Source organism: Gigantopelta aegis, chromosome 4 (genome assembly GCF_016097555.1).
Source record: "Gigantopelta aegis isolate Gae_Host chromosome 4, Gae_host_genome, whole genome shotgun sequence".
In the NCBI taxonomy this organism is placed as follows: domain Eukaryota; kingdom Metazoa; phylum Mollusca; class Gastropoda; order Neomphalida; family Peltospiridae; genus Gigantopelta; species Gigantopelta aegis.
Window position 1 is genome coordinate 18,230,653 of NC_054702.1, and position 27,356 is coordinate 18,258,008.

Below are 27,356 nucleotides of genomic sequence, written 5' to 3' on the forward strand. Positions count from 1 at the left end.
ATTTCTTAATTGCTTTTTAATCTAAAATTAGCGTGAAACAATTTCACAGAAAAAGCCTTTAAAAGATTCATAAAAACTACATTATTTACCAGGCACAAAGACAAGCTATGGTGCATTGCAATTACATTGGGAATTCTAGCTAGTAATACAAATAAATTCTAATATGCATAAACATGAGACTATCATTACACAATTGCGTTTTTGGTCTAATTTCAATATAAAATATTTTCAATGAAAAAAGCCTTTGGAGATATTATAAAAAACGACATTATTTACCTGGCACAAAACAAGCTATGGTACATTGCAAATACACGGGGAATTTAAACTAATAATACACACAAATGCTAATGTGCATACACACGAGACCATCATTACACACTTGCGTTTTTGGTCTAGTTTCAATACAAAATAGTTTTAATGAAAAAAGCCTTTGAGATAATTATAAAAACAGCATTTTAATACTGTTGTTTACAAACATCGTGTACCGATATATCTGACCTTAGCAACCAGTATGTGTAAACAGGTTCTCAGCGTACAAGGATATAGTTCCTAAAAGCACTAATGTTACAGTAATCAACTTTACAGTTATTATCTCAATTAATAAAATGATTTGCCATAATGTACAAACAATATTACAAACAAATCACAACATAATTATGCTTCATTAAATGCATAGAAACTATAAGGTAAATACCCATGATGCATATATAATTAATACACATTTTTTTTTCTATAAAGAAATGTTATCACAACTTGATATAACATAAACAAATCGAATGTAAACGCACATACGCCCAAGTAAAGAGTTTACCAAACATTCTCTAGAGCCAGTGTTGTCATAAATGTTTTATATTGTCTTTTAATGAAGGTAAGGTAAACATAGTTTCATACACTATAAACATATTATTATGAAATACAACTAAATGTAGCTCACATTGTGCATCCAAACGATCACTAATGACAATAGTTACGCAACTTCGTTTTTGTCTATAGTGCGCGATACGACAAACTGCACTATTAAGCATTTCATTAAACAATAACTATAATAAATGCCATAGTTCCATTACAGAATACAAGCAAATAATTACTACTAAATGTAAAAATAAATATTCTGTTTTGTCCAATATTAAAATTACTTGAGAAAAGTCCATGTCACAGCACACAGTTAAGGACATTGTTGGACAGCCATGGCAATATATATATATATATATATATATATATATATATATATATATATATGCACACATACACATTTTTTTAGAATGAAAGAAATCGTCACATGCCATATTTCTCTCGGTCAAATACCAAATATATATACATTTTTATAAAATTCTTTAACTCTGAAAAAGTTGGTGTCCTTAGAAAACTTTCTATATTTTGTAGTTTAACTATAAATACTTTGATAGATTTCATAGTATGCTCTAGCTAACATTTTGTGTAATTTTTGTATTTATGTACGTTATGACCAAGTACACCCACCATCTGTTACAATTATATTGATTGCTGAATGTAAATATCCTCATATGCCAAAGAATACGGCTTGAGATGACATCATACCATTTAGTGTAAGGTACACAGTGAATTTGATAATGACAAAATGTTCAATTCAAACGGTATCATCAGGTTGAGATCATACCTTTCATTTGGTAATGACAGACATATTCAGTTAAAACAGTAGCATTTCGATGATATCTAATAAAGATCATATGACACGGTACTAGTGGTCTCGTGAAAGTCTTAGAGAATCTGTAGTGGTAACAACCACCCATGGTCTCCAGTTTAAGACGCCTGTGTTATTTATCAGCTTTATCATTAGGATGAGATCATACCTTTAATATTCAATTAAAACAGTAACATGTCGATGATATCTAATAAAGACCATATGTAATGGTGGTAGTGGTCGTGATGTCTCGTGAAAGTTTTAGAGAATCTGTAGTGGAAGGGAACTATATTAACGTGCCCATATCCTTACGGTTCGGGCACGCTCTCTAGTGGTAACAACCACCCATGGCCTCCAGTTTAAGACACCTGTGTTATTTATCGGCTTTATCATTAGGATGAGATCATACCTTTAATATTCAATTAAAACAGTAGCATTTCGATGGTATCTAATAAAGATCATATGTAATGGTGGTAGTGGTTGTGATGTTTCGTGAAAGTTTTAGAGAATCTGTAGTGTAACAACCACCCATAGCGTTCAGTTTAAGACGCCTGTGTTATTTATCAGCTTTATCATTAGGATGAGATCATACCTTTAATATTCAATTAAAACAGTAACGTTTCGATGATATCTAATAAAGATCATATGTAATGGTGGTAGTGGTCGGGATGTCTAGTGAAAGTTTTAGAGAATCTGTAGTGATAACAACCACCCATGGCCTCCAGTTTAAGACGCCTGTGTTATTTACCAGCTTTTACTTTGTGTAACTTCTGACTACGTCCATGTACACGAATATAACGAGGTTTTCCCGCCGACGTCCTGCCTGCTTTCACTCTTACATTCGCCTGGGCTTGCTGAGGAGAATATTTATTAATCAGATCCTCTCGGTCTATTGTGCCCAGTATATCATGTAACATATTTTCTGAAATAACAAAATATTAATAATTAAATGTTTTTATACATTTAAAACCTCTGTCTATGAGGCCCAGGATATCGGGTAACACATATTCTAAAATAACAAAATATTAACAATTATTTCTTTTATATATACATTTAAAACCTCTCTCTGTGTCTATTTTACCCAGCATATTGCGTAACACATTTTCTTAAATAACAAAATATTAACAATTATATATATATATATATATATATATATATATATATAAATGATAAAAGAAAACAAGTGTACAGTATATATGTATTTTAAAAAGCAATTTAAAGAAATAATTATCCTTTTACATGTTTCAGTCTTTACTTATCTTCAGATATTTATATATATATATATACAATTAATGTTTTTATACATTTAAAACCTCTGTCTATTTTGCCAAAGATATTGTTTAAACACATTTTCTGAAAAAGTTTTATACATTTAAAACATAAAATTCCAGAGCAGCGGGGACTGGGAATTGGAATTTTAAAAAAAAGTTTAAAGATAAGAAGAGCTGCCACAATTGGAAGAAATTAAACTCATGGGAGAATGAAAGAAAGAAATGTCTTATCAAAAGACACATTCAACAATTTTGAATTACAGTTAAGAACCATAGAGATAATTAGAGATGAAACCCGCTGCCGTCACTCAATGGTCTACTCTTTTTCGATTAGCAGCAAGGCATCTTTTATATGCATCATCTATCAGATAATAAAGTACATACCACGTCCTTTGTTACACCAGTTATGATGCACTGACTGGAACTAGTATTAGCCCAATGGGACCACAGACAGGGATTGATCTTAACGAGAGCACTTTACTACTGAGATATGTCCCGCCTCGGAGAATAAAAGTGGCAATGGGATCAATATTTAAAAAAAGAAGAAGAAAAGCAACAGACAACCAGATAGACAGACAGACAGACAAACAGACAGACACAACAACAACAACAACAACAACAACAACAAAAAAGCATCAACAACAAAATCCTCACAAAATACCAACATTACAAAGCACATCCAAATATTGACGCTATATTGAATTAATTAGCCCTGAAGTGTTTGCTTTAAATGATTCTGTGCACAACAGATTTAAATACAGTAAAGCACATTTGGACCCATTTTTCCGCTGTATATTATTAATCAAATTTTCAATGTATAGAACGAACTATGTGTAACGAATTAACTTTTAAAACGAACCAAATATTTTGGCTCAAACAAATTCCAGTGTAAATTACTGTGTATACAACGAACCAAGCATAATTGAAATGTTGCAGTAAAAACTGCAAAAACTGCAAAGCAGCAAACACGACCACACAGAACAGATCAAAGAATTGTGGTAAGTCTCTTTCGCGTTTTCTTGTCATTTGAACGGTATCCAACAAAAAGCCTGACACGTGAAACTCGTTATAGCTCTGACCACCCCCAAATTCCCATGCCTGAAAAATATAAGCTTCAGTCCCAGGTATTTTTACCCTCAATACCAATAAAAGAATAATCACCCGATGGATCAGGATTATTTCAAATTAAAAATAACACTACAGGAGGAGGTGATAAGCGTAGTTTCAAAAGTACCGTTTCTTGTGACATTCAACAACGTTCAAATGAAGTTGGCGACCACACGCCATTGGCTACACTTAAAGAAATATAAACTAGCGACTCCGGTTTTGTATGTTAGCACTCTGAACGGTTAACTGGCGGCTGATTACAGAATTATCTTCGCTGAAGAGCCGACACACGACAATATTGTTACACAAATTGTGACCATAATGAAAGAATTGTTGCCGACATCTGACGAATTTGCAAGTTATGAGGCCCCCACTAAGTTAGCAGACAAAAAGAAGTTACAGCCCCCGCACCCCCCAACCACACCCCCCTCCCACCAAAAAAAAAGGACCCCCAAAACCCCACACCAAATCACCGTGATTAAATGAAATTTTGATTTGAAGTTCTATTTATGCATTTTTGTATTTGTTGACAATAAATTGTGTTAAACTTTGTGTATGCTATATGTAAGGTGTTTTAAATGAGGAAAATCCAATATGACCAACTTGTGAAATGAAACGGGCTAACTTCTTTAAATGTATACAACGAACTACTACTATAACGAACTAATTATCAGGGCCCTTACAGTTCGTTATAACAGTACTTTACTGTATATCAATTTGTTTAACACTAAGATTAAATAATTAAAAACAACAACACGTTTTCAGGTTATAAGTTGCTTAAATGCGGGTTTTTTCCTTTGGTTTTAACTTACTAGCCTGTTTTTGTATATATTACTCTTCAAAAAAAGAAACGCAAAAGGGTACAAATGGGTTATAACTCCGATTTTATGTTTCCTACCGGTTCATGCTTTGTGAATATAAGGTCATTGCATGTCCCAAACACATTCCCACGGTTACATTCGATAAAACGCAGCTACTGTATAATAAAGTTCCAAAATGTGAATATTCGCAAAAACGCAGCCACGTGCAAACCATGTCACCACTGCACGTGCGTTGTCTGCACGTGCAACATGAACACCGACAGTATAAAAGTGCAGGGTGTTCGCTTGCCTGGCCTCTGTATCTGGCCGACAGTTGACAATCCAGGACATGCCACGTCTCAGTGAACCGCAGAGAAACAATGCCATCGGCCGACTAGACGCAGGCGAATCCAGAACGGCCGTTGCCAGGGCATTCCATGTGTCCCCAAGCACCATCTCCAGACTGTGGGACCGTTACCAGCAACATGGATCAACACGTGACCTCCCTAGATCCGGTCGACCACGGGTCACTACCCCGGGCAGGACCGCTACATCCGGGTACGCCACCTTCGGGAACGATTGACTACTGCCACCTCCACAGCCGCAGCAATACCAGGTTTGCGCAGGATATCCGACCAGACCGTACGGAACCGCCTACGTGAGGTAGGAATTCGTGCCAGACGTCCAGTTCGAGGTGTCATCTTAACACCACAACACCGTCGACTCCGACTGCAGTGGTGCCAGATTCATCGACAATGGCCTCAACTGCGATGGAGACAGGTGTGGTTCAGTGACGAGTCCCGATTTCTGCTCCGACGTCATGATGGAAGATGTCGCGTGTATAGGCGTCGTGGTGAACGTTATGCGGCAAACTGCGTGCAGGAAGTGGACAGATTCGGCGGGGGTAGTGTCATGGTGTGGGCAGCCATCTCACACACTGGCAGAATTGACCTGGTCCACGTGCAGGGCAACCTGAATGCACAGGGCTACATTGACCAGATCCTCCGGCCACACATCGTTCCAGTTATGGCCAACGCCAACGCAGTGTTCCAACATGACAACGCCAGGCCTCACACAGCACGTCTCACAACGGCTTTCCTACAGAACAACAACATTAATGTCCTTCCTTGGCCATCGATATCACCGGATTTGAACCCAATTGAGCATCTATGGGACGAGTTGGACCGACGCCTCCGACAGCGACAACCACAGCCCCAGACCCTGCCCGAGCTGGCAGCAGCCTTGCAGGCCGAGTGGGCCACCATCCCCCGGGACGTCATCCGTACTCTGGTTGCTTCAATGGGCAGGCGGTGCCAGGCAGTTGTCAACACACGCGGAGGCCACACCCGGTATTGACTCCAGATGACCTTGACCTTGGTGGTGTGTCCTATCACTTACTCACAATGGACTAGAGTGAATTGTGAACAATCCTGCAACATTTGGTAATTATCGGACTAACCATTCAATAATTAAATCAATTCTCCAAATGTTACGACAATGTGGTTTTGCGTTTCTTCTTTTGAAGAGTATATATATGTTCTATATGGTATTAAGAGTTGGAACACCATAGTAACAACATCTGCAGCAGTAGCGGCAACAGCAACAGCAATAACAATAAAAGGTGATAGATTTATTTTTACCAATTCCTTCTCCTTTCCCAGCTAGCAGTTCTTTGATGAGCGCAACTTCCAAAAGACAAACACTGTTTGTTTCAAGCAGTTGTTTTTCTCTGTCATCAAGTTTAAGATTCGCCCGTAGTGTGTTGCATTCTTCAGGAGTCAACTCCTTTGACATTTCCCGTAGGAACTGCTTCATTCGTGGACTGATACCCTCCGCTACTTCGACAACAGCTAGAAAGAAAAAAATGCTGCAGAATGTAAACAAACTAAATAAACACATGAGAACACCTCGGCCGATATATGAGGCGAAGTAATGACCGCCATGAATTTGATAGATACCTGGGGCGGGACGAAGCCCAGTGGTAAATCGCTCACTTGATGCGCGGTTGGTCCAGGATCGATTCCCGTCGGTGGGCTCATTGGGCTATTTCTCGCTTCAGCCAGTCCACCACGACTGGTATATCAAAGGCCGTGGTATGTGCTATCTTGTCTATGGGATGGTGCATATAAAAGATCCCTTGCTGCTAATCGAAAAGAGTAGAAAAAGTTTGTTTTATTTAACGACGCCACTAGAGCACATTGATTTTTATCTTATCGGCTATTCGACGTCAAACATATAGTCATTCTGACACTGTTTTTTTTAGAGGAAACCAGCTGTCGCCACATATGCTACTCTTTTACGACAGGCAGCAAGGGATCTTTTATTTGCGCTTCCCACAGGCAGGATAGCACAAACCATGGCCTTTGTTAAACCAGTTATGGATCACTGGTCGGTGCAAGTGGTTTACACCTACCCATTGAGCCTTGCGGATCACTCACTCAGGGTTTGGAGTCGGTATCTGGATTAAAAATCCCATGTCTCGACTGGGATCCGAACCCAGTACCTAACAGCCTGTAGACCGATGGCCTAACCACGACGCCACCGAGGCCGGTACGAAATGAGTAGCACATGAAGTGGCGACAGAGGGTTTCCTCCCTCAATATCTGTGTTCGACGCCATATAACCGTAAATAAAATGTGTTGAGTGCGTCATTAAATAAAACATTTCCTTCTCTAAGACTTATTGCCGAAATTATCAAATGTTTGACATCCAATAGCCGATAATTCATAAATTAATGTGCTCTAGTGGTGTCGTTAAACAAAACAAACTTTAACTTTTGTTTGTAGATACCGAGTTCAAACACAAGTTCCGGTGGATGTAGCGCAGTGGTAGAGTGCTCGACTGAGATGCGATGGGTCCCAGGATTAGTGGACACGTATTTTTTTATTTTTTTTACTAATCACAACCAGTGCTCCACGTCTGGTACATCAAAGGCTATATCCGGTCTATTGGACCATTCCTTGTAGCATACTGCGTATGCTTTCGAAGATGCGTTAGTATGCGTGAGCTATGTGTAACATTAACAGCGTGCTTGGACTTTAATTGGATACAAGTACGAAAATATCGAGTGAGTACAGACATGTTGAAGTCGAACGGTGTAGATTATAATTATAAGTTACAGTGTTTACTTTTCTTGAGGGTTGTCTTCAGAGTTTTAGCTGTCAAAATAAAGCAAAAAGACATTGTATCTTTATTGAGGAAAAACATATTAAAATGCTTTTCACACAGATGAGTTGTGATATAAATGATTATATGGAAGAATACGTTCTGTTTGCTGGCATTGTATTTATGTATTTTTGTTCATCGACATGATTACTATAAGAAAACACGTTTCTGACACATAAGAGTCAAATAACAAAATTACTAATTAAGACTTTAGTGCATGCTGTTGTGCAATTTTGAGAAACAACAGCACATAGTAGATGTAAGTGGATACATATTTTAAGCTATAGATTGAAAGCAATGCTTTTTATCGGCTAAAAATGCTATAAGTATCCGAAAATAGGTTATATTCTCGTAATACTAGGGTCAGCCGGGTACAGAGGTCTGTCGGGAATAACAACAAATACAGAAGCATTTTGAGGTACGGTTTAAGTGCACCAGTTTTGACATAGTTTGCGTCACAGACAGAAGAGATGATTGGGTTATAAAACAAAACCAAGAAAGACATCATCATATGTCTGAAGCCTTCAGTGCACCCTAAGAAACGTACATTGACAAAATAAAGAATATTTAATCTGTTTTTAATCCGTTCAGATAGCAGTGTGATGGTACTGAACACAGATTATACAATTTGGTCACCAAGTCATTTGTGACATATGTATACTTAACTCCAAAAGAAACGCGAAAATTTTAAAATATTAAAAAACCCACATTTGAATAAACTATGTACAAATCGATTAAGTTGACCAATAGCCATCTTGTCAGCGTATCCAATTCCACATAACGCATGAAAAAAACGAGTACAGTGTGACGTCACGCACGTGCTGAAATTGACGACCAAAATCGATCTGGAATGCAAAACGGGTGGATCATGAAAGATGCGAATTGCACGTGAAACACTACCAGGCCTGGGTATAAAAGAAACGCCAGACAGCAATGTTCAACTCATTTTACGAGTAGCGATACAACGATGCCACGACTTAACGCTGATTCCAGACATAGAGCTTTGGGGAATTTGGAGGCCGGAATGGATGCCAGGCAGGTTGCACGTGCTTTCGGTGTCCATGTCTCGACAATCTACCGTCTCATAGACCGATTTCTACAGAACAACAACGTCGTCGACCGTCCACGTAGCGGCCGTCCCAGAGTGACGTCACAGCGCCAGGACCGTTACATCGTCCGAACTCACATGCGTGATCGGTTCGTACCAGCCACCACAACAGCCCGGCAGACAGTGGGAACCCACAACCGCCCCGTTTCCTACACCACGGTACGACGTCGTCTGATCGCCATCCATCTGAACTGTCGTCGACCGTACATTGGACAACGTCTCACACAGCGACACCGCCTTGCACGACACAACTGGGCTGTTCTGCATCGACAGTGGCGGAACCGACAGTGGCAGAACATCGTCTTCTCCGACTAAAGCCGCTACTGCTTAGATAGGGCCGACGGTCGTATGAGGGTGTGGAGGCGTCGAGGTAAGCGCTTCACAGATGCGTGTGTTATGGAGAGGGACCGTTGGGGAGGGCCTTCCGTCATGCTGTGGGGTGCCATATCCTGGGGACGTCGTGTACAACCTGTCATCTTCGACAACAACGGCCGAGGACGCGGCAGGGGCGTCACAGCACAGCGCTACATCGACGAAGTGCTCACGCCTGTGGTGGTGCCTTTTTTCGCGGGTCACCGTCAGATGGTTTACCAGCACGACAACGCCAGGCCACACACGGCACGGGCCACCCAGGCATTCCTGGTACAGCACAACATCATCACAATGGACTGGCCAGCTTTAAGCCCGGATCTGAACCCCATCGAGCACTTGTGGGACGAGGTTCAGCGCATGATGAACCAACGCCCTGCTCCCGTGGTGACACAGCAGCAGCTCCGCCAGGCCGTCGTGGACACCTACAACAACGTGCCCAGGGCCTTCATCAGGAACCTCTTCCTCTCCAAGGGTAGGAGGTGTGCGGCGGTCATGGCCAGCAATGGCGGACACACCCGCTATTAGTGGACATGTTTGAGTGGCATGTGACGCCATTGAAGAAGCGCCATGGCCTTGACATTTCAAATGACAATGCGACCTCGATTTTTAACATGTCAATAACATGAAATCTCATCTTTACGAATTGTTTAAGTTTTTCATAGAAACGATTATTTTAAGAACTTTGGGACGTATTTCAATGAGTGCACTCAAAACCTCCAATCTACGTATTCGCGTTTCTTTTGGAGTTAAGTATAGTACAGACTAACACTGTGGAAACTGAAAACCGTGGTGAAAAAACTTTGAAACAGTTTGTAGAAGAGCGTAATTGTGGCAAAAAGAATATATGGGATAAAAAGTCTGAGATAAAATTATCAGGGTGGACACCACAGGTCAAAGAATTAAATATCCAATCAATTCTAAAAAACCCCAACTACACTGAAGGCTACAAACTCCTTGTTTACATGACTTGATTATAGCCATTCTGTATGTGAGGATGTTGATCTCAAAGATACAATCCATGAATTTGAAAATCTCACCCCCCTCAAAAAATAGATGGAACAGAACCAACACAAATTGTCAGTTGTAACAAGACTTGTATCATGTTTCACGGAATGGCTGTTGTTTAAGAAATGGTTGTGGAGAAGGAATGTATAAAAACCTGCAAGGACTTACAAGTAAACCTCACATTTTGCACAAATCGAAAGGATATGTCTAGACATATGTCATATTTTATTACTTATATTATTCAAAACTCTGTGAAAGCTATCACAAGAAAGCGTCGAACATCTGATAAATCTACAAGGATTCAAAGTTGAAAACATCACTCCCATTAGAGATTTATCTAATATCTAGCCAGTACCGAAACCAAAAATAGTTTAACCTGGTCAAAAGCTTTTAAGTACCGATTGTAACAATTATTACAGGAGGGGTCTTGCACAATCTGAACTCACCAGCAATTGTGAAAGCCACTTCAAATCATGAAGCAGCTGACACAAAAATGTTCTTGTTCTTACACTTTCATTTACCCGAAATTGGATCTAAAACGACCATACTCATGGGAACTGGAGAACATTGTAGACAAATTGAACTTCAACCCATATTTGACAAATCAGGACAAGACAGAGCCAGGCCATTGTGTGGTATGCATGCACTAACTGGCTGCAACACGACGGTTCACATTCGAGGCAAAAGAAAAGTCACATATTTCATTGCATTTATGAATGCAAGTGACGGTGTTATTAAAGGACTCTCGGAATTGGGGGGGGGGGGGGGGGGGGGAGGGGGCGGGACCTAGCCCAGTGGTAAAACGCCCGTTTGATGCGCGGTCGGTCTAGGATCGATCCCCGGTCGATGGGCCCTTTGGTATATAAAAGGCCGTAGCATGTGTTATCCTTTCTGTGGGATGGTGCATATAAAAGATCCCTTGCTACTAATGGAAAATTATAGCTGATTTCCTCTCTAAGACTACATGTCAAAATTACCAAATGTTTGACATCCAATAGCCAATGATTAATAAATCAATGTGATCTAGTGGTGTCGTTAAACAAAACAAACTTTAAAAAAACGTTTAACGCAGAATTGGTTATTGGAGATACTGTAAACCGTGAAAAAAAATGCGTGTGTATAAATTTCGCGTCGTTCGCGTCCAACCTTATGTCGCGAAATTAATACGCACGCACTATTTTCCAGTTTGAAGTGTACTTAAAGTAATTTGTTTTGTTTTGAAATATTTTACTGAGAATAAATTCACAAAAAGATTCACTCAACAGGCACAGCCTATACACGAGCTCTCCTTGATGGCGACTAATCGTTAATTGTTTTATGTAACTTCAATCGATGGCGACTAATCGTTTATTGTTTTATCCTACCACAGGGTGTTAACAGTTAACAACTGAAGCTGTGAGTTGTGATTCTAATACAGGTGAGGTGGGTAGGGCCTAATCCCCTCTATAGTCTCTGTACCAGGCACAATTGCTTGATGTAGGATAACAGAATATTGATTTACAGCCAGTAACTTTATAACAATTACAGTGAGCTGTCTTTATCCACTTTTGTTTTTGAGCTGTCAACGGTCGTTCGCGAAATTTACACATCGCGAACATGCGCTAAGGTATACATTCGCGAAAAAAAACACGTCGCAATATTAATACGGTTTACAGTACACAAACTGATGAAAATTTCCAACCTTATGAAAAATATATCTTTCAATTTTTAATGGTCTGTACAAATAAAGGACCACACTGTTAGGTGAATAAAGCTTTTTATATTATTATCAGGGCGAGTAATAACAAACGTGATCGCCTAGCCACACGAAAAGCGAACACTTGAGGGTACATGTAACTAATAGACTTATCAGTTATTTATTTATGAATGGCTTTATTGCAACACAGTGTATTTACATGCTTATACTTTGTATGATTTATTGCAGTTAATCCTTGTTCCCCGTTTCATGTCATAACTTATATCTATATACATTACTGTTATTTTATTTCTAGATAAATAACTTTGTGAAAATAAAGCACGTGGATGTTATGTAAGTTAAAATGTGGTATTTAAGTTTTGAAAAGAAGGAAAATAAATAAGAAATTTAAAAAAAAGCAATATATTCAAACCCCAAAAACTCAGTTATTACAGATAGACATACCTGGAGAGCAGACGACATTCAAGCCGAACCTAGGACGTTCCTGGAAATGGGGCATATCTTCTCTCAAAATAACTTGTTCAAATAGACCTTCTGACATCCCAGTTAGGACGACTGTTGAATGTAAAATGTAGTTTTCTATTTGCAAACTACCTGTTCTCCTTTCCATTCTGTGAACGCTATCCTGGACGTGTTTTACAACATCAACAAATTTCTGTCTCTCTTGCATGGCCGACAGAGCCGATTTAACATCCAGCAATTGGAGTACTGCACCCATGTTCAGTGTTGTAGACTGAACCTCGGCAAGCAGCTTCCTGTAGAGTACTAGGCAGCTTTGTATTTTCAGCATTGGAACCTCAGAGTGAGAAATTCCATTTTTCACTATATCGTTAGATATATTTAAACGTCCCATCACCTGCAATGCTTTGTGAAACATCTCTCTGTACATGTTGGATTCTTCGAACACTGATTGCAGGTCACTTTCCATAAGGGTTTGTTGCTTCACGAGGGCCTGGTGCTGCACACGAAGACATTCGGTTTTCTCTTGTTCAAGCAACTGTAAAGACGTCTGGTCTAACTCAGTCTTTAATTTCTTTTCTTTTTTTAACAACTCCTGCAGTTGCTTTTGCAAAAAATTTTCTTCGATCGTCTGCTTCGGATTCGATGAAGAAATTTCTAGAATAGAACAAAAATCAGAAAACACGGCTGAATACAGGATAAATTGAACTCGAGGCAAATTTCGTTGTCTGTGGTCCTTTTTTGTACTTTTATTTATTTTGGACATAGTATGTTAAATACTCATACCATCTTTTAAACAATTTACTGATATCATTTATTCTATTGGAGAACATCTTGGGTGTTTGGTAAAGCTGCATCGTTTTCTCTAGCTATAATTCGGCAAACGTTGGCTACAGAAGTGATTAAGTGGTGATAAAAGAAATTTAAATGAAAAAAAAGTTATTTGAACCAGTCCGTACAAAAGTATAACGACTATTACTATATACGCGTCTTTTTGCCCTGTCAAGTGTAATAAAAACACAACGTGTATCTTGGGAGATTTGAACCCGATGCTTCGATTCACATGACATATATTTCAGATTTAAGGACACAGTATATATTTCAATACGAGAGTATATATTAGATCAGTAATACAAAAACAAAGTTTTACGTAATACTGGTTTAACAGTGAATTTAAAAGTAAACTGACAAAAGTTAAAGGAAGAAAGAAGGAAAGTAGTAAATTTTGTGATAGAAAATATCGTTGTCATTTTTTACAATGTCCTTATGACGTGCAGTCAAATGATAAGGTAAAACAACTGTAAGCGAAAATATAAAAAATAATAATGTATTGTTTAAAATAAAACCAACTTCAAAAACAAATTAAAAAGTAATCAGCATTAATATTGTGTAAACCTGAATGAAAAACGCTAGTGTCACCGCATTAACAAAATGAACGTTTCTCTGCACAAATCAGATTTAGAAGGACGTTTTGACAAGGTCGTGACTTTAAAAAGTAGGAAGTAGACGACTCACGTACCTTTAAGAGTAAGCACCCCATCTATGAATTCCACACTTATACCTGCGACAGACACCCGATTTTCTTTGCGCCTTTTGAATATCTCAATGCTTTTTTCAGGTACCATAAACGTTAGCACTATACTGTTTGACGGCTCCATTCCAACCAGGAATACAAACTCCATTGGGACTTTAAGGAGTTGAGAAACTTGCAGTCTTTGCGTTTCCAATTCATTATCATCCAGCGTGCTAATATCACCTTTGATATAAACTTTAACGAATGTGTAGCCATTTTCTGAAAATAGAGAACAGATTTAACACAAGAAGCCATACGCGTACTGGAGCAAAACCTCAAATTGAGGCAGAAATTATAGATATATGCGGGGAAACCTGAGACCTTTTTACCGTGTATTTCTATCATTCTACCCTCAAAATTAGTCGTAATCCGTGTAAAAATGTGTAGTAATTCATTCCCAACCCTATATATCTATCTGGCAGTAATGATAATATGAATAAATGCTGTTATCCAGATTCGGGCATATTCGTTTTATTCGGGCAAAGAGTTATAATATTGAATTTCGTGCTGGACATAATTCGTGATGCAAAACTTGAGATACTTACTGCACTTACAAGCTTACAATTTAATATCTATCGAAAGTTTAAACGTACAGTTATTTCATTGGCCATACTAAATTATGCAAAACCGTTTTATGACTCTCTCTCTCTCTCTCTCTCTCTCTCTCTCTCTTTCTCTCTCTCTCTCTGGGCTATTTCTCGCTCCAGCCAGTGCACCACGACTGGTACATCACTATGGGATGGTGCATATAAAAGATCCCTTGCTGCTAATCGAAAAGAGTAGCCCATGAAGTGGCGACAACGGGTTTCCTCCCTCAATATCTGTGTGGTCCTTAACCATATGTACGACGCTATATAACCGTAAATAAAATGTGTTGTGTGCGTCGTTAAATACCTTCTCTCTCTCTCTCTCTCTCTCTCTCTCTCTCTCTCTCTCTCTCTCTCTCTCTCTCTCTCTCTCTCTCTCTCTCTCTATGAACGACAAAATCAGTAACGCATTGAAAAGCGTATCTTTTCACAGAGTCTAAAGGATAATTGAACAGAATCATAAACACTCAATAATTCCATAAATACAAGTAACATCTAGATCGATGTTTGTACCTGGCTCGCTGTTTGGCACGTGCAAATACAGTGGGCGTTTTTCATTCTCACTACAAAAGTCGGCAAATATTTCTACGAGATCAGTTCTTTCTATATGCCATAGGAGGCTCTGTAGATATATGACGTTGAATCTGTTCAATTTGTTCATGTTCCTCAAGTGGGTGAACAATGTCCACGCGTCGGTTAACTTCTCCAAAACCATCTTGTCAAATCCTGGTTCACCTGTTAATATAAACATGTAACTTTGAGATTGCACCTTTAATTATATTCTTGCATTTCTGCAGTAGAAATTGATAACTATTTAATTGGTGCTCTACGACAGGTATACCAAAGTCAGTGGTATGCAATGTCTTGTATTTGGATTGTACTGTACGAAGTCAGATACCTCCGTCTTGAAATTGAAGGCACACCGTCCAATATTTTCGGAGTAGAGTTCTAAAGTTTGTTTTAAAATATTGTTTTGTTTAACGACACCACTAGAGCATATTGATTTATTAATCATCGGCTATTGGATGTCAAACATTTGGTAATTTTGATATGTAGTCTTAGAGAGAAAACCCGCTACATTTTTCCAGTAGTAGCAAGGTATCTTTTAAATGCACCACATTACAGTAGAATAGCACATACACGGCCTTTGATATACCAATCGTGGTGCACTGGCTGGAGAAATAGGCCAATGTGCCCACAGACGGGTATCGATCCCAAACCGACCGCGCATCGAGCGAGCGCTTTACCACTGGACTACATCCCGCTCCTTTGTAGAGTTCTCCGATTGGTTGTAATATCTGACATTATTTATTGGCGCAAAATGTCCAGTATTATATATTGCTTATAAATTAATATATTTTTATCAGTTCCCTACAGGCCCAACCTGAGGGGACTATATGTTTCATGTCCCGTCTGACTGTTCGTCCGTCCGTCCGTCCGTCTGTCCGTCCGTCTGTCCGTCCGTCCGTCTGTTCCACATATAGTTTTTTTAGATGTTTTTTTTAACAATGCCTTGACGAATGGCTTTCTCGCTCCTGAAATAATCTATATTTATTGCCAATTACCTACCGCTGATGAGATGCTTGATTCGGATCATATCAGTTGGATCTATTCGCACGGCTATTTTATCGAGGAATACTTTCAGTGACCAATCTTCTGATGGATCGGCTGACTGTAATAATCGCATCTCATTTTGCATAGTTGCCTCATGCTTGTTTGTCGCTTCTGTATATATATAAAAAGAATACACAAATTATCTTTCTGCCTCTTGAATATCCGATATCAGAAGTGAAATGAAGCAACAGTATTACCTGCCCATAAATGTCAACAACTAAATTAACGCAGTTTTTCAATAAAGCAGTGATCAAAATTGGCTGACATATCTGTCGGATATTCAGTCAGGCAAGCAACATATTTTGCCGGCAGGAATGAAAACCTGCCAGATCAAAACACGATTGACTCGAACAGGTGTAAAATATAAACTTAAAGTAATTGCCGGTCCAACAGTAAAAAAAAAAAAAAAAAAAAAATCTCCCGGCCTATGGTGATGTTGCGCGACAAATACCGGTCGGGGACGGCAGTATTTCGAGCCCTGAAAGTCTTGTCTGTACAAATACCACATGTAGTTCAAGTCTAGATACTTTGCTAATCATCTGAGATGGGCATTTAAGGTTTTATAACCAATGCCCCTGACTAACGTTTGTTGCAGTCATTTAGTTACAGTAACTGACACGCTTGTCACATCGACGTTGCTTTAATCTACACTTCAAAGTGAAAACGGATTTAAGGTAGACTGACAGGGTACAAAATGTTTACTGGAACAAGGTACACAATTCGGTATGAATCATACACAATTCGGTTAGAAGCTTGATTTGCATTTCGTGTTTACGATTCAGTTTTGATTTCGACTCAAAATTATAGGCAATGGAGGTGCAAATGATGATGGCACTGCCCCCATGCATTATCTTTACAGTTAAGCAGTGTCATCACCACTGATATGTATGTATGTATGTATGTATGCGTGTGTGTGCGCGCGCGCGCGTGTGTATGTGTGTACACACACACACACACAACCACACACAACGATATGTTCAACATATCGTTTTAAGATAAATGGTTCTAACAGCTACTCATTAATATGCTCTATTTACTCTTAACTTGGACGGGCTGGTCAAAGTATTATTACAGTTAAAACAGGTTATCACTTACCGCTTTATGTATTAGAGGTTCGGACATTTTACTTACGCATTTGTTTGCCCTTCTCCTGGTCTCTTTGGTTTTTTAATTCGTTTATCTTCTCTACTAGTGAATGCAAATGAGAGCCTTTGTTCATGAGAATGGGAACAAGAGTTTCAAATGTTCTCGTCTTAGACTTTATTTCTTGAAGCTCATCTTCCGTTATCATAGATAATTCAAGCAGTTTGTCAGCTACGCCACCCAAGTTATCGAGGCACGATTCGTCCAAACCATCTGTGTATTCCTGAACACACTTGGACTGTTTCATTTGAAGATCACAGGCCAATGGTCGGCATATAGATTCTAAAATTGAAAAACAAAACAATGTTCCATATAGCCACAACAGACAAAACAAGGAGCTATAGAGAAGTAGTAGTAGCAATAGCAGTAGTAGTAGTAGTAGTAGTAGTAGTAGTAGTAGTAGTAGTAGTAGACGACACAAGCACACACGCACACAAATATACGCACACGCACACACACACACACACAGATATATATATATATATATATATATATATATATATATATATATATATATATATATATATATATACATGTATATATATTCTCTGTAATAAAAGAAACGCATAGGCGAAATATTCATGGAATTATCTCTTTAATACAAAGTGGCATAATTTCGTTATTTATGATCGTATCACAGTCAAATTTGACAATGTTCTGGCTATGGAATGACGGCAGTGGAGGCGTTTTCGTCACCAAACAGCGTCGCACGAAGGTGCTGAAATCAGTACCTTGTGTGGCCACCAGCAGCATCAATCACTGCGCGACATCTCCTTGGTATAGACTGAATGAGTCTCTGAATCCGGGCACGTGGAATTCTAGCCCATTCTTCCTGCAGTGCATGTGACAGTTGCGGAAGCGTCTGAGACTCCGGGTCACGCTGGCGTACACGTCTGTCCAGTTCGTCCCATATATGTTCAATGGGGTTGAGATCTGGCGATCTTGATGGCCATGGCAGCACATTAATATTCTCATTCTGTGGGAAATCCATTGTTACACGTGCCGTATGCGGCCTGGCATTGTCCTGCTGAAAGAGTTCTCTCTGTCGTTCCAAAATGAGAAGCATGTGATGGCTCCCTACATCATGACACTCCCTCCATCGAATCTGTCAACTTGGGCGACGCAGTTGTTAGCAAAACGTTCATTGCGGCGTCTGTAAACACGTTGTTGTCCATCACGTCACTGTAGAAGGAAACGTGACTCGTCGCTGAAACATACTCGCCGTCAGTTTCCCAAGTTCCACCCCTGTACATTCGTCCACCAGCGAACACGTAAATGTCGATGTTGACGTCGCAGGACGGGGCCAACATACGGTCTTCTAGCCCGTAAACCAGCTTCTCGAAGTCGGTTCCGCATGGTTTGTGCAGACACCCTTCTCAAACCAGGTAAGCGTCCAGCAGTGTTCGTTGCTGTGGCAGTTCGGTGACGCAAGTGCAGAAACCGGATGTAGCGATTTTGTGCTGCAGTTGTTATGCGAGGTCTTCCACTTCTGGGCCGGTCTTCAACTGATTGAAACTGCTGGTACCTGTCCCAGAGACGTGAAATGGTGCTCTGATGGATGTTCATGTAACGTGCGACTGCTGACTGCGATTCACCTAACTGGAGGCGGCCTATTGCAATGTTTCGATTCGGCAGGCTTAGTCTTGGCATCTTGTAACTCATCTATTCGAAATGGAAATGAGGCATCATTGCGAACATTGCAGCTTTAACTACTCATCACTACCGCAATCTTTTCCCCGAGTTTCACGTGCATTCGCCAAAATCTGACCATTTCATGCCGATTTCCTGCAATCGTCGCACAACGTGCCACAACGTGCGTTAAATTTGTTTTAGGGTGCATTTGAGCATGCTGTCCCATTCCAGTGACATTAACAAACATGGTCATTCAGCAACATTGTACAAAAAACTCCCGCGATATTTGGTAAAATCAAACACTTTTCTTCTTTCCCTATCACCTATGCGTTTCTTTTTTGACAGAGTATATATATATATATATATATATATATATATATATATATATATATATATATATATATACACACACACACACACATACACGGACGCACACACACACACACACACATTGAAGGAACTGCCCGGAATGTAGTGCAATTGTTAAGGTGTTAGGGGCGAGACGTAGCTCAGTGGTAAAGCGCTCGCTTGATGTGCGGTCGGTTTGCGATCAATCCCCGTCAGTGGGCCCTTTGGGCTATTTCTCGCTCCAGCCAGTGCACCACGACTGGTACACCAAAGGTCTTGGTATGTGCTATCCTGTCTATGGGATGGTGCATATAAAAGATCCCTTGCTACTAATCGAAAAGAGTAGCCAATGAAGTGGCGGCAGCGGGTTTCCTCCCTCAATATCTGTGTTGTCCTTTACCATATTTCCGACACCATATAACCGTAAATAAAATGTGTTGAGTGTGTCGTTAAATAAACCATTTCCTTCCTTTGTTAAGGTGTTAAGGCCTCAGTGGTGTCGTGGTTAAGCCATCGGACATAACGCTGGTAGGTACATGGTTCACTGCCAGATGCCGACTAACTATTAACAACTAACTCACTGTCCTGGACAAACAGCCCAGGTAGCTGAGGTGTGTGCCCAGGAAAATGTGCTTGAACCATATAAGCCAAAAAAATACGTTGAAATGAAATGAAATTAGGTGTTTTCATTTAACAGAGCCTTTTCGGCGACTACAATTACACCTAATGTCGCCCTAATGTTATACTAACACAAATGTGATTTAATGTCTTATTCATATAGTTTCGTATGTACGGAATATTTGAGAGGTAAAATATAGTTTGGACTGCTACAAACATTAGGACGACTAGTAACAAATCAGATATAGACCACGTTGATATTCTTAAAGCGACAGACCCTAGTTTTTAAACACTACAGCATATTTTTCACTATTAGAGCCGTTTATGATCACTGAAATCAAACATTATTTATATTTTATTGTTGATTATCCATTTCTGTAGAACCGGTGTATTTCTGGTGATCCTGTTGTTTCTAATACCACAAAATGCATTTTCATATTTTTTAAAACGCACGTGCGTCTGAGAAGTAGCGGCTATTGATTAGAGTTCTAGTCTATTTTTTAAAGGATATTTTCCGGTTATAACGTCTGTTGTAACTTTATCCAAATGTGTTACATGTTTGTAGATTAACTAAACTTAGTGTCCATTTTTACGAGTTAAAACTAGGGTCTGCGACTTTAACAAGAACATGTATTTAACATGTAATTTTATTTGTTAAGATGGCATTATTACTATTAGCAGAAAGCATGTTATAATGGTATCAAATTCTCGACAGTTACTTTAATGTAATACCTGGTTCTTCCATTTCACAGTCTTCCATTCTTTTATTCGTTTCGGGTACCAGAGTACAGATGATATCGCGGATACTGAAACAAGAACAATAATTTTAAAAAACCTTAGAAGTTCGGTTTCAAAATTCATATGGAACACTAAAAAGAAAACTGCTGATAAATAGGATCAGCTTCATATTGTGAGAAACGCATATTCCTTTGTGTACGTTGTAAAACTCAAACGTATTTTAGCATATAGTGTGCACGGGTATATACATGTAAATGTGCACGTATAAATCGATACAACGAAAACAGAAAGCATATAGCATATACACATATATAACAAAACAACAAAAACAGATTTGAAAATAAAAAGTTATATGATGTTCATCATCAAGTAAACAACTACGTTATATGATGTCCATTATCAAGTAAACAACTACTTTATATGATGTCGATTATCAAGTAAGGGGGCGAGACGTAGCTCAGTGGTACAGCGCTCGCTCGATGCTCGGTCGGTGTGGGATCGATGCCCGTCGGTGGGCCCATTGGGCTATTTCTCGTTCCAGCCAGTGCACCACGACTGGTATATCAAAGGCCGTGGTATGTACTACCCTGTCTGTGGGATGGTGCATATAAAAGATCCCTTGTTGCCCATGGAGTGGCGACAGCGGGTTTCCTCTCTCAATATCTGTGTGATCCGTAACCATATGTCTGACGCCATATAACCGTAAATACAATGTGTTGAGTGTCATTCAATAAAAAAATTCTTTCTTTCTTTATCAAGTAAACAACTACGTTATATGGTGTTCATCATCAATGTAAAACTCTAAAAGTATTTTTAAAATAGTGTAGACATCAGTGAAAGCGTCACATTTGTGAAAGATACAAAAGCAGACCCGATTTGAAAGTAAACAGCTATAAAAGACTAACAAAACATACCAAATATAAAATCTTCGAAAAGACCAAAACAAACCTGTGTTCAGACTATAGAAACAGAAGTTGGAGCTGTGGTAAACAAACCAATACTGCACAAACCTAAAAAGCATATTTGAAATCATTATCACAGATGCTTAAGGAATTTACTTTAAAATTTCCAACAGATATCGAATATGTGCTGTATTCGCCACTCTCGGGGAAAACCCATGAGGTACAGCACATACATGGGGCCGTCGAATGATGCGGAGGTATGGTTAGTTCATCAAGATAAACGTCTCCGGCACGATATTTATTATTGTGATGTTTATTGCTGTGCCGTAACGTTTATCCATTGGATCGAAATTTCCATTTGCACTCACCATTTAATAAAACCAGGCATATGTGCTTTATTTGAGTTAGCCCCACTAGCCCTGATTCCACTAGCCCTGGTTCCACTAGCCCCAGATTGTCAGTCATATTGGCTGTTACTGCCACCGGTTGTCATCCCCATTATAAACAAACTAAATCAAATAAGTAATTACAAAAATGAATATAGTTAAATAAATGTTTTATTCGATAGTGTTTATGGTAATAGCACTGTAATAGCACTTTAATAATACATTTAAAACATGACATTTCAAAACCATACAAACAATGCAATATACGTCATAGCACTGACACATTTAGCAACTGATTGTTCAACACTTCCTATCACATTTGCAACATTCATATATAGAGGTCCCTACTAATTATGTATTGACAGTAATAGTGATATTAAAACAACACATGTTAATTTCTAGATAAAGGAATTGTATGAAGAGGATTAACGCACAGCGAGCATATTAAAACAACACATGTTTATAGATAAAGGAATTGTACGAAGAGGATTAAGTAAGTACTCCACGTTTTCAATTGAGGCATTAAAAGGGTATCTCATCTATTGTGTCTACCTAATCAGTAAAACAAGACATGTTTATTTATTAATAGTTTATATGTACAGGGGAGTAGTCTAAAGAAATGGAACATCCATGGCAGCCATTAATTGGTCATTTTTCAGGGCTAGTGGTACCAGGGCTAGTGAAATCAGGGATAGTGGGATGATTCCTTTATTTAAGAGCTTCTTCACGTACAACATATTTTAATTTTTTTTAGACTAAAATATTAATTGCAATACCTTTGGTAACCTTTCCAGGATTAGATGTTTGAAGATGACACGTGTCCACAATCTGAAGTTATTTTTATCCTGGCACATTGAAAATGCGGAATGAAAATATGGCGGAACGATAATTATTCGTATCAAGCATTTTACGTACAGCCATTAAAAAGAAATATTTCGGAACTGAATGGAATTGATTATTTATTTTGTTATTTATTTTTTATGTGTGCTTTGTGTGGGTTATATTATATGCATTAGTAATATTTATACCATTAAAAGTTGGGTTGTTTTTTTAATTATATATATATATATATATATATATATATATATATATATATATATATATATATATATATATATATACTTATTATTTATTCATTTTTTTAATTGTGAGTTACAGGTCATTACTTATTTTAAGGCTTTCATTTATTTATTTTTTTCTTAATTATTATTTCCATTAATATTTTTACAAAATATTATTATTACAGGCCATTAGTTATTTCAAAGGTTTCTTTTTTCTTCTTAATATTTTTTTTACTTTAAAAAATATTTTGTTTAATTATCATTAAAGGTCACTTATTTTAAGGGTTTTATTTATTTTTCGTTTTTACTTTTCATTTTTGTTTTAATTATATTTGTTTAGTTATCATTACTGGTCATTAGTTATTTCAAGGGTTTTATTCATTATTTATTTATTTGTTATTATAAATATTGTTTAATTAACTCACACAACCCCCAACCTTAACCGATTTAACAGTAACTGTGTTGTTGAGGATTGCCTCGCAACCATATGAACATTATTGGAATTAACACGTGATATAGAAGGAAGGAAATGTTTTATTTAATGACGCACTCCACACATTTTATTTACGGTTATATGACATCAGACATATGGTTAAGGACTACACAGATATATCACAGGAAACCCGCTGTCGCCACTTCCTGGGCTACTCTTTTCGATTAGCAGCAAGGGATCCTTTATATGCACCATCCCGCAGACAGGATAGCACATACCACAACCTTTGTCGTGGTGCACTGGCTGGAACGAGACATAGCCCAATAAGCCCACCGACGGGGATCGATCCCAGACAGACCGCGCGCTTTACCACTGGGCTACGTCCCGCCCCATGTGATATAGTGACTTGATCACAACTGCTGTTTGTTGTAAGTACTACGAGGTGTTAAAAACGGGTAAGCACACTAAATTATGAATAATTCACATTAATTGAACAAGAAAACAACAAGATCTCTTGATACCCTGTTCCATCCCCTATGTCTGTCATACCCCTCTCTCTGTCTCTCTCTCTCTCTCTCTCTCTCTCTCTCTCTCTCTCTCTCTCTCTCTCTCTCTCTCTCTCTCTGTGTGTGTGTGTGTGTGTGTGTCTGTCTGTCTGTTCGTCTACATATATGTATATGTATGAAGGAAACATTAAAAATTAAAAATCATTTGTTTTTATTTAATTAATAATTAATTAATTTATTATTATTATTATTATTATTAATTTATTATTATTAGTATTATTAATTTATTGATTTATTATTATTATTAAATAAATAAATATTTCATTTATTATGTTATTTATTTATTATAATTACTAATATTAATATTCAGTAATTTATTAGTAGTAGTAGTAGTAGTAGTAGTAATATTCAGTAATTTACTATTAATATTATTTATTTATTAAGTATTAATTAATTTATTATGTTATTTATTTAATTTTGTTAATGAATTCATTATTAACATTACTAATAAATTAATTAATTATTAATATTTATTTATTATTTATTAAATCATTATGTATTAATTAGTTTATTTATTATTATCATTATTATTAAATGTGATATTCCATTTAATATCGTCAATTGTGGAAGAAACTAAAATAATCCTATCCCTCCAACAGTTTGTAATCACATTTTAAATTTGCTTACAATGGCCTGCAGGAATATTCGAGATTTTGTTTGTAACTGAAAATTGGATTAATGCCGGAGTACTATTTGGACAAACTGTCTATTTATACGTGAAACTTAACTCGGAAGGTTTTCTTTATACAGTAAGTGTTTATATGTGTTGGTACATATCATTTTTCGCTACGAAATAATTAATTCCATGATTGTATCGATTCCGCCTAAAAATTGAGCGGAAACTGCACGCTTGCTTTGACCATTAAACTTGTAAACATCGGAGGTCCAATAAATGTCAAAATGTTAAAAAACGGACCGTAGATGTTTACGTTGGTGAACTAAGGTATGGTATGTTCTTTTTGAAACATAAAACGTATATAGTTACAAAAACACCTATTTTAAAAGCCCCAGCGCGTGCTGTAACCACCGTGGTGCAGGGGTGTAACATTCTCTTTGAGAATGGCCAATACAGCACACAATTGAAATTTTGAATAAAAGTCAGTATCTATCTGTGATATTTGTATTTTTGCACTGTTTTTATTTAAATCTTGAATTCTTACATTGATGTTGATCATCACTTTATTTGTTTGCATTACCATAGTTTGACACCCAATAGCCGATGTATTTTTCGTGCTGGGGTGTCGTTAAACATTAATTAATTAATTAATTAATTCATTCATTCATTATTTTAAAAATGTATGTGTACACTCTTTTTGTTCGACATGTCAAAATATCTTATTAACAAAGATAAACACTTTATTTCTGGTAGGAAGATAGGATGTAGCATTGACCAACTACCAATAACCTTTCAAAATGGATGACACCCCATCACAAAACAGAGATCAGCTATTGTGTGTTAAACAAAGGTAATCAACACTGAGTTGACACATTCAAACATATATTTGATATGCATGTCTTGTAAATACTATCTACTTCATAAACGTAACAATGGCAAAGAGACCAATTCGAAAATGACAATAAATACAATAATAATATTGTAGTTTCTGTTTATACAAAATAATATTGGTGGGGATTCACAGTAGCGTGAACTTTCATTTTCAATTCAAGTGAGTCAAAAGTTTATTTTTCGGATTACCTTGTAGGCTGGTGTCTATAGAACAATTTGTATCAGTGTGTATAAAAATATTAACTTACAGAATGCTGAGATGACGTTATTTTTAAAATAGCAACAGCGATTTCCATCAATTTTGAGGCATATCACATGAAATAATATATGCTAAATTATATACACATATGGACATAACATTATGATTTACACAATATTAAAAAAGCCTCTTATGGACGTCTTCAAGCGCAATGGTGTAAAGACATACCGAGAATTATCTATGGGTCCCCAAAGGTATGATGTTACACATCGTTCTCGCAAATCACCATTCCCAGTGATATATATTTGAATGCATCACCACACCACCCTATGTGACCTAGTCACTGATTGTTAGATAAGTGCTCAACGGAAAACAACATGGCCGTCGGATTCGGGGTTATTTGGCGGGTGTGGAGGTCGTATTGACATTAAATGGACCAAAAGGCTATTTGTTATACATTTCACCCTCGCCAGTTTAAAAAATTATTGAAAATCTTATTTAAAATGTCCGACATTGCTCCTACTATTATTCATGAACATGTCACCGACACCTATGTAGGTCGTCCTATATTGAACAATTTGTCCTTCATAACTACCATTTTGTTGTACCAGTTACAGGGATTGGGATCCAATGGGGTAATTAAGAATACTATTTGAATCTAATATTTTGTCATTTATTCGGCCTTAATTCCAGTGATCATTTACAATGAACTGTGGTGGTTAAAAGGAAAAGAAAAACATCAATAGGATTTTATTTCATGTAATATTAAAATCTAATACCATTGCCATACAAATTTATAGATGAAACCTTTCTTTTATTAAACTAGGAGAGCACAAACAGTAAATTCTAAGTTTATGTTTAAATTGTCGGTAAATGTATTCGTTATATGGGTGTGTCTAGAGACAAAGACCGACGAGCGCACACGAATACGCACACACGCGTAGAAAATCCGCACGTACACACACACACACACACACACACACACACACACACACGTAAACCTACCTACCTATATACATTAATGTACTTACAAAAATATACAGTTATAGTCTTTGTTAAGGGTGCGTTCACTTTTTAATTTAGGTTTAAAAAACAACACTGCACAGATTACAAAGAAAAAAACAAACATAAATTATAGTTACCTTGAATTGTTGAAAGATATAGATATATAATCCTTTACAAGAAAGATTTATCAAGTTGATTTTTTAAGAAAACAGAAAAGAAGAAAAATGGCGCACAAAAGCGTTTCTACGCCATGTTTGTTAAAACGAAACTAGGCTGAACACGTAGGCTAGGTCGCAATTCCTAGAACTATCCATTCAATGATATGGTATGCATCACATGACGCATTTATCGGTTGCTAGTCTAGTGTTTATTTGTTCACCCATTGATCGCCTGCTGAAGAT

General features: G+C 37.7%; 1 protein-coding gene across 2 annotated transcripts; it reads right to left on the bottom strand.

Annotated features, from left to right (window-relative positions):
• On the bottom strand, positions 1 to 27,216 carry LOC121369629. Of its 2 annotated transcripts, XM_041494659.1 has the most exons (10): positions 27,093 to 27,209; positions 21,845 to 21,906; positions 20,891 to 20,964; positions 17,549 to 17,842; positions 16,373 to 16,528; positions 15,317 to 15,538; positions 14,163 to 14,435; positions 12,629 to 13,300; positions 6,479 to 6,688; positions 1 to 2,582 (listed from the first exon to the last, which is right to left on the bottom strand). In XM_041494659.1, the coding sequence occupies exons 3-10, from the start codon at positions 20,916 to 20,918 to the stop codon at positions 2,401 to 2,403; spliced, it is 2,037 nt and encodes a 678-aa protein (XP_041350593.1). In that variant the 5' UTR covers positions 20,919 to 20,964; positions 21,845 to 21,906; positions 27,093 to 27,209; the 3' UTR covers positions 1 to 2,400. The 2 variants fall into 2 exon arrangements, with proteins under 2 accessions (XP_041350593.1, XP_041350592.1); XM_041494658.1 differs by lacking the exon at positions 21,845 to 21,906 and having other exon boundaries at positions 27,093 to 27,216.
• Between the last annotated feature and the right edge of the window lie 140 nt (positions 27,217 to 27,356).

What these genes read in the sequence shown, in the direction of transcription:
- LOC121369629 (XM_041494658.1), bottom strand. Translation starts at nt 20,918, where the DNA reads ATGGAAGACTGTGAAATGGAAGAACCAG. An exon ending in GGAGAAGGGCAAACAAATGC is followed by an intron (nt 16,529 to 17,548) that starts GTAAGTAAAATG and finishes ATATATATACAG; the next exon opens with AAGCGACAAACAAGCATGAG. An exon ending in CGTGCCAAACAGCGAGCCAG is followed by an intron (nt 14,436 to 15,316) that starts GTACAAACATCG and finishes CTCTATTTTCAG; the next exon opens with AAAATGGCTACACATTCGTT.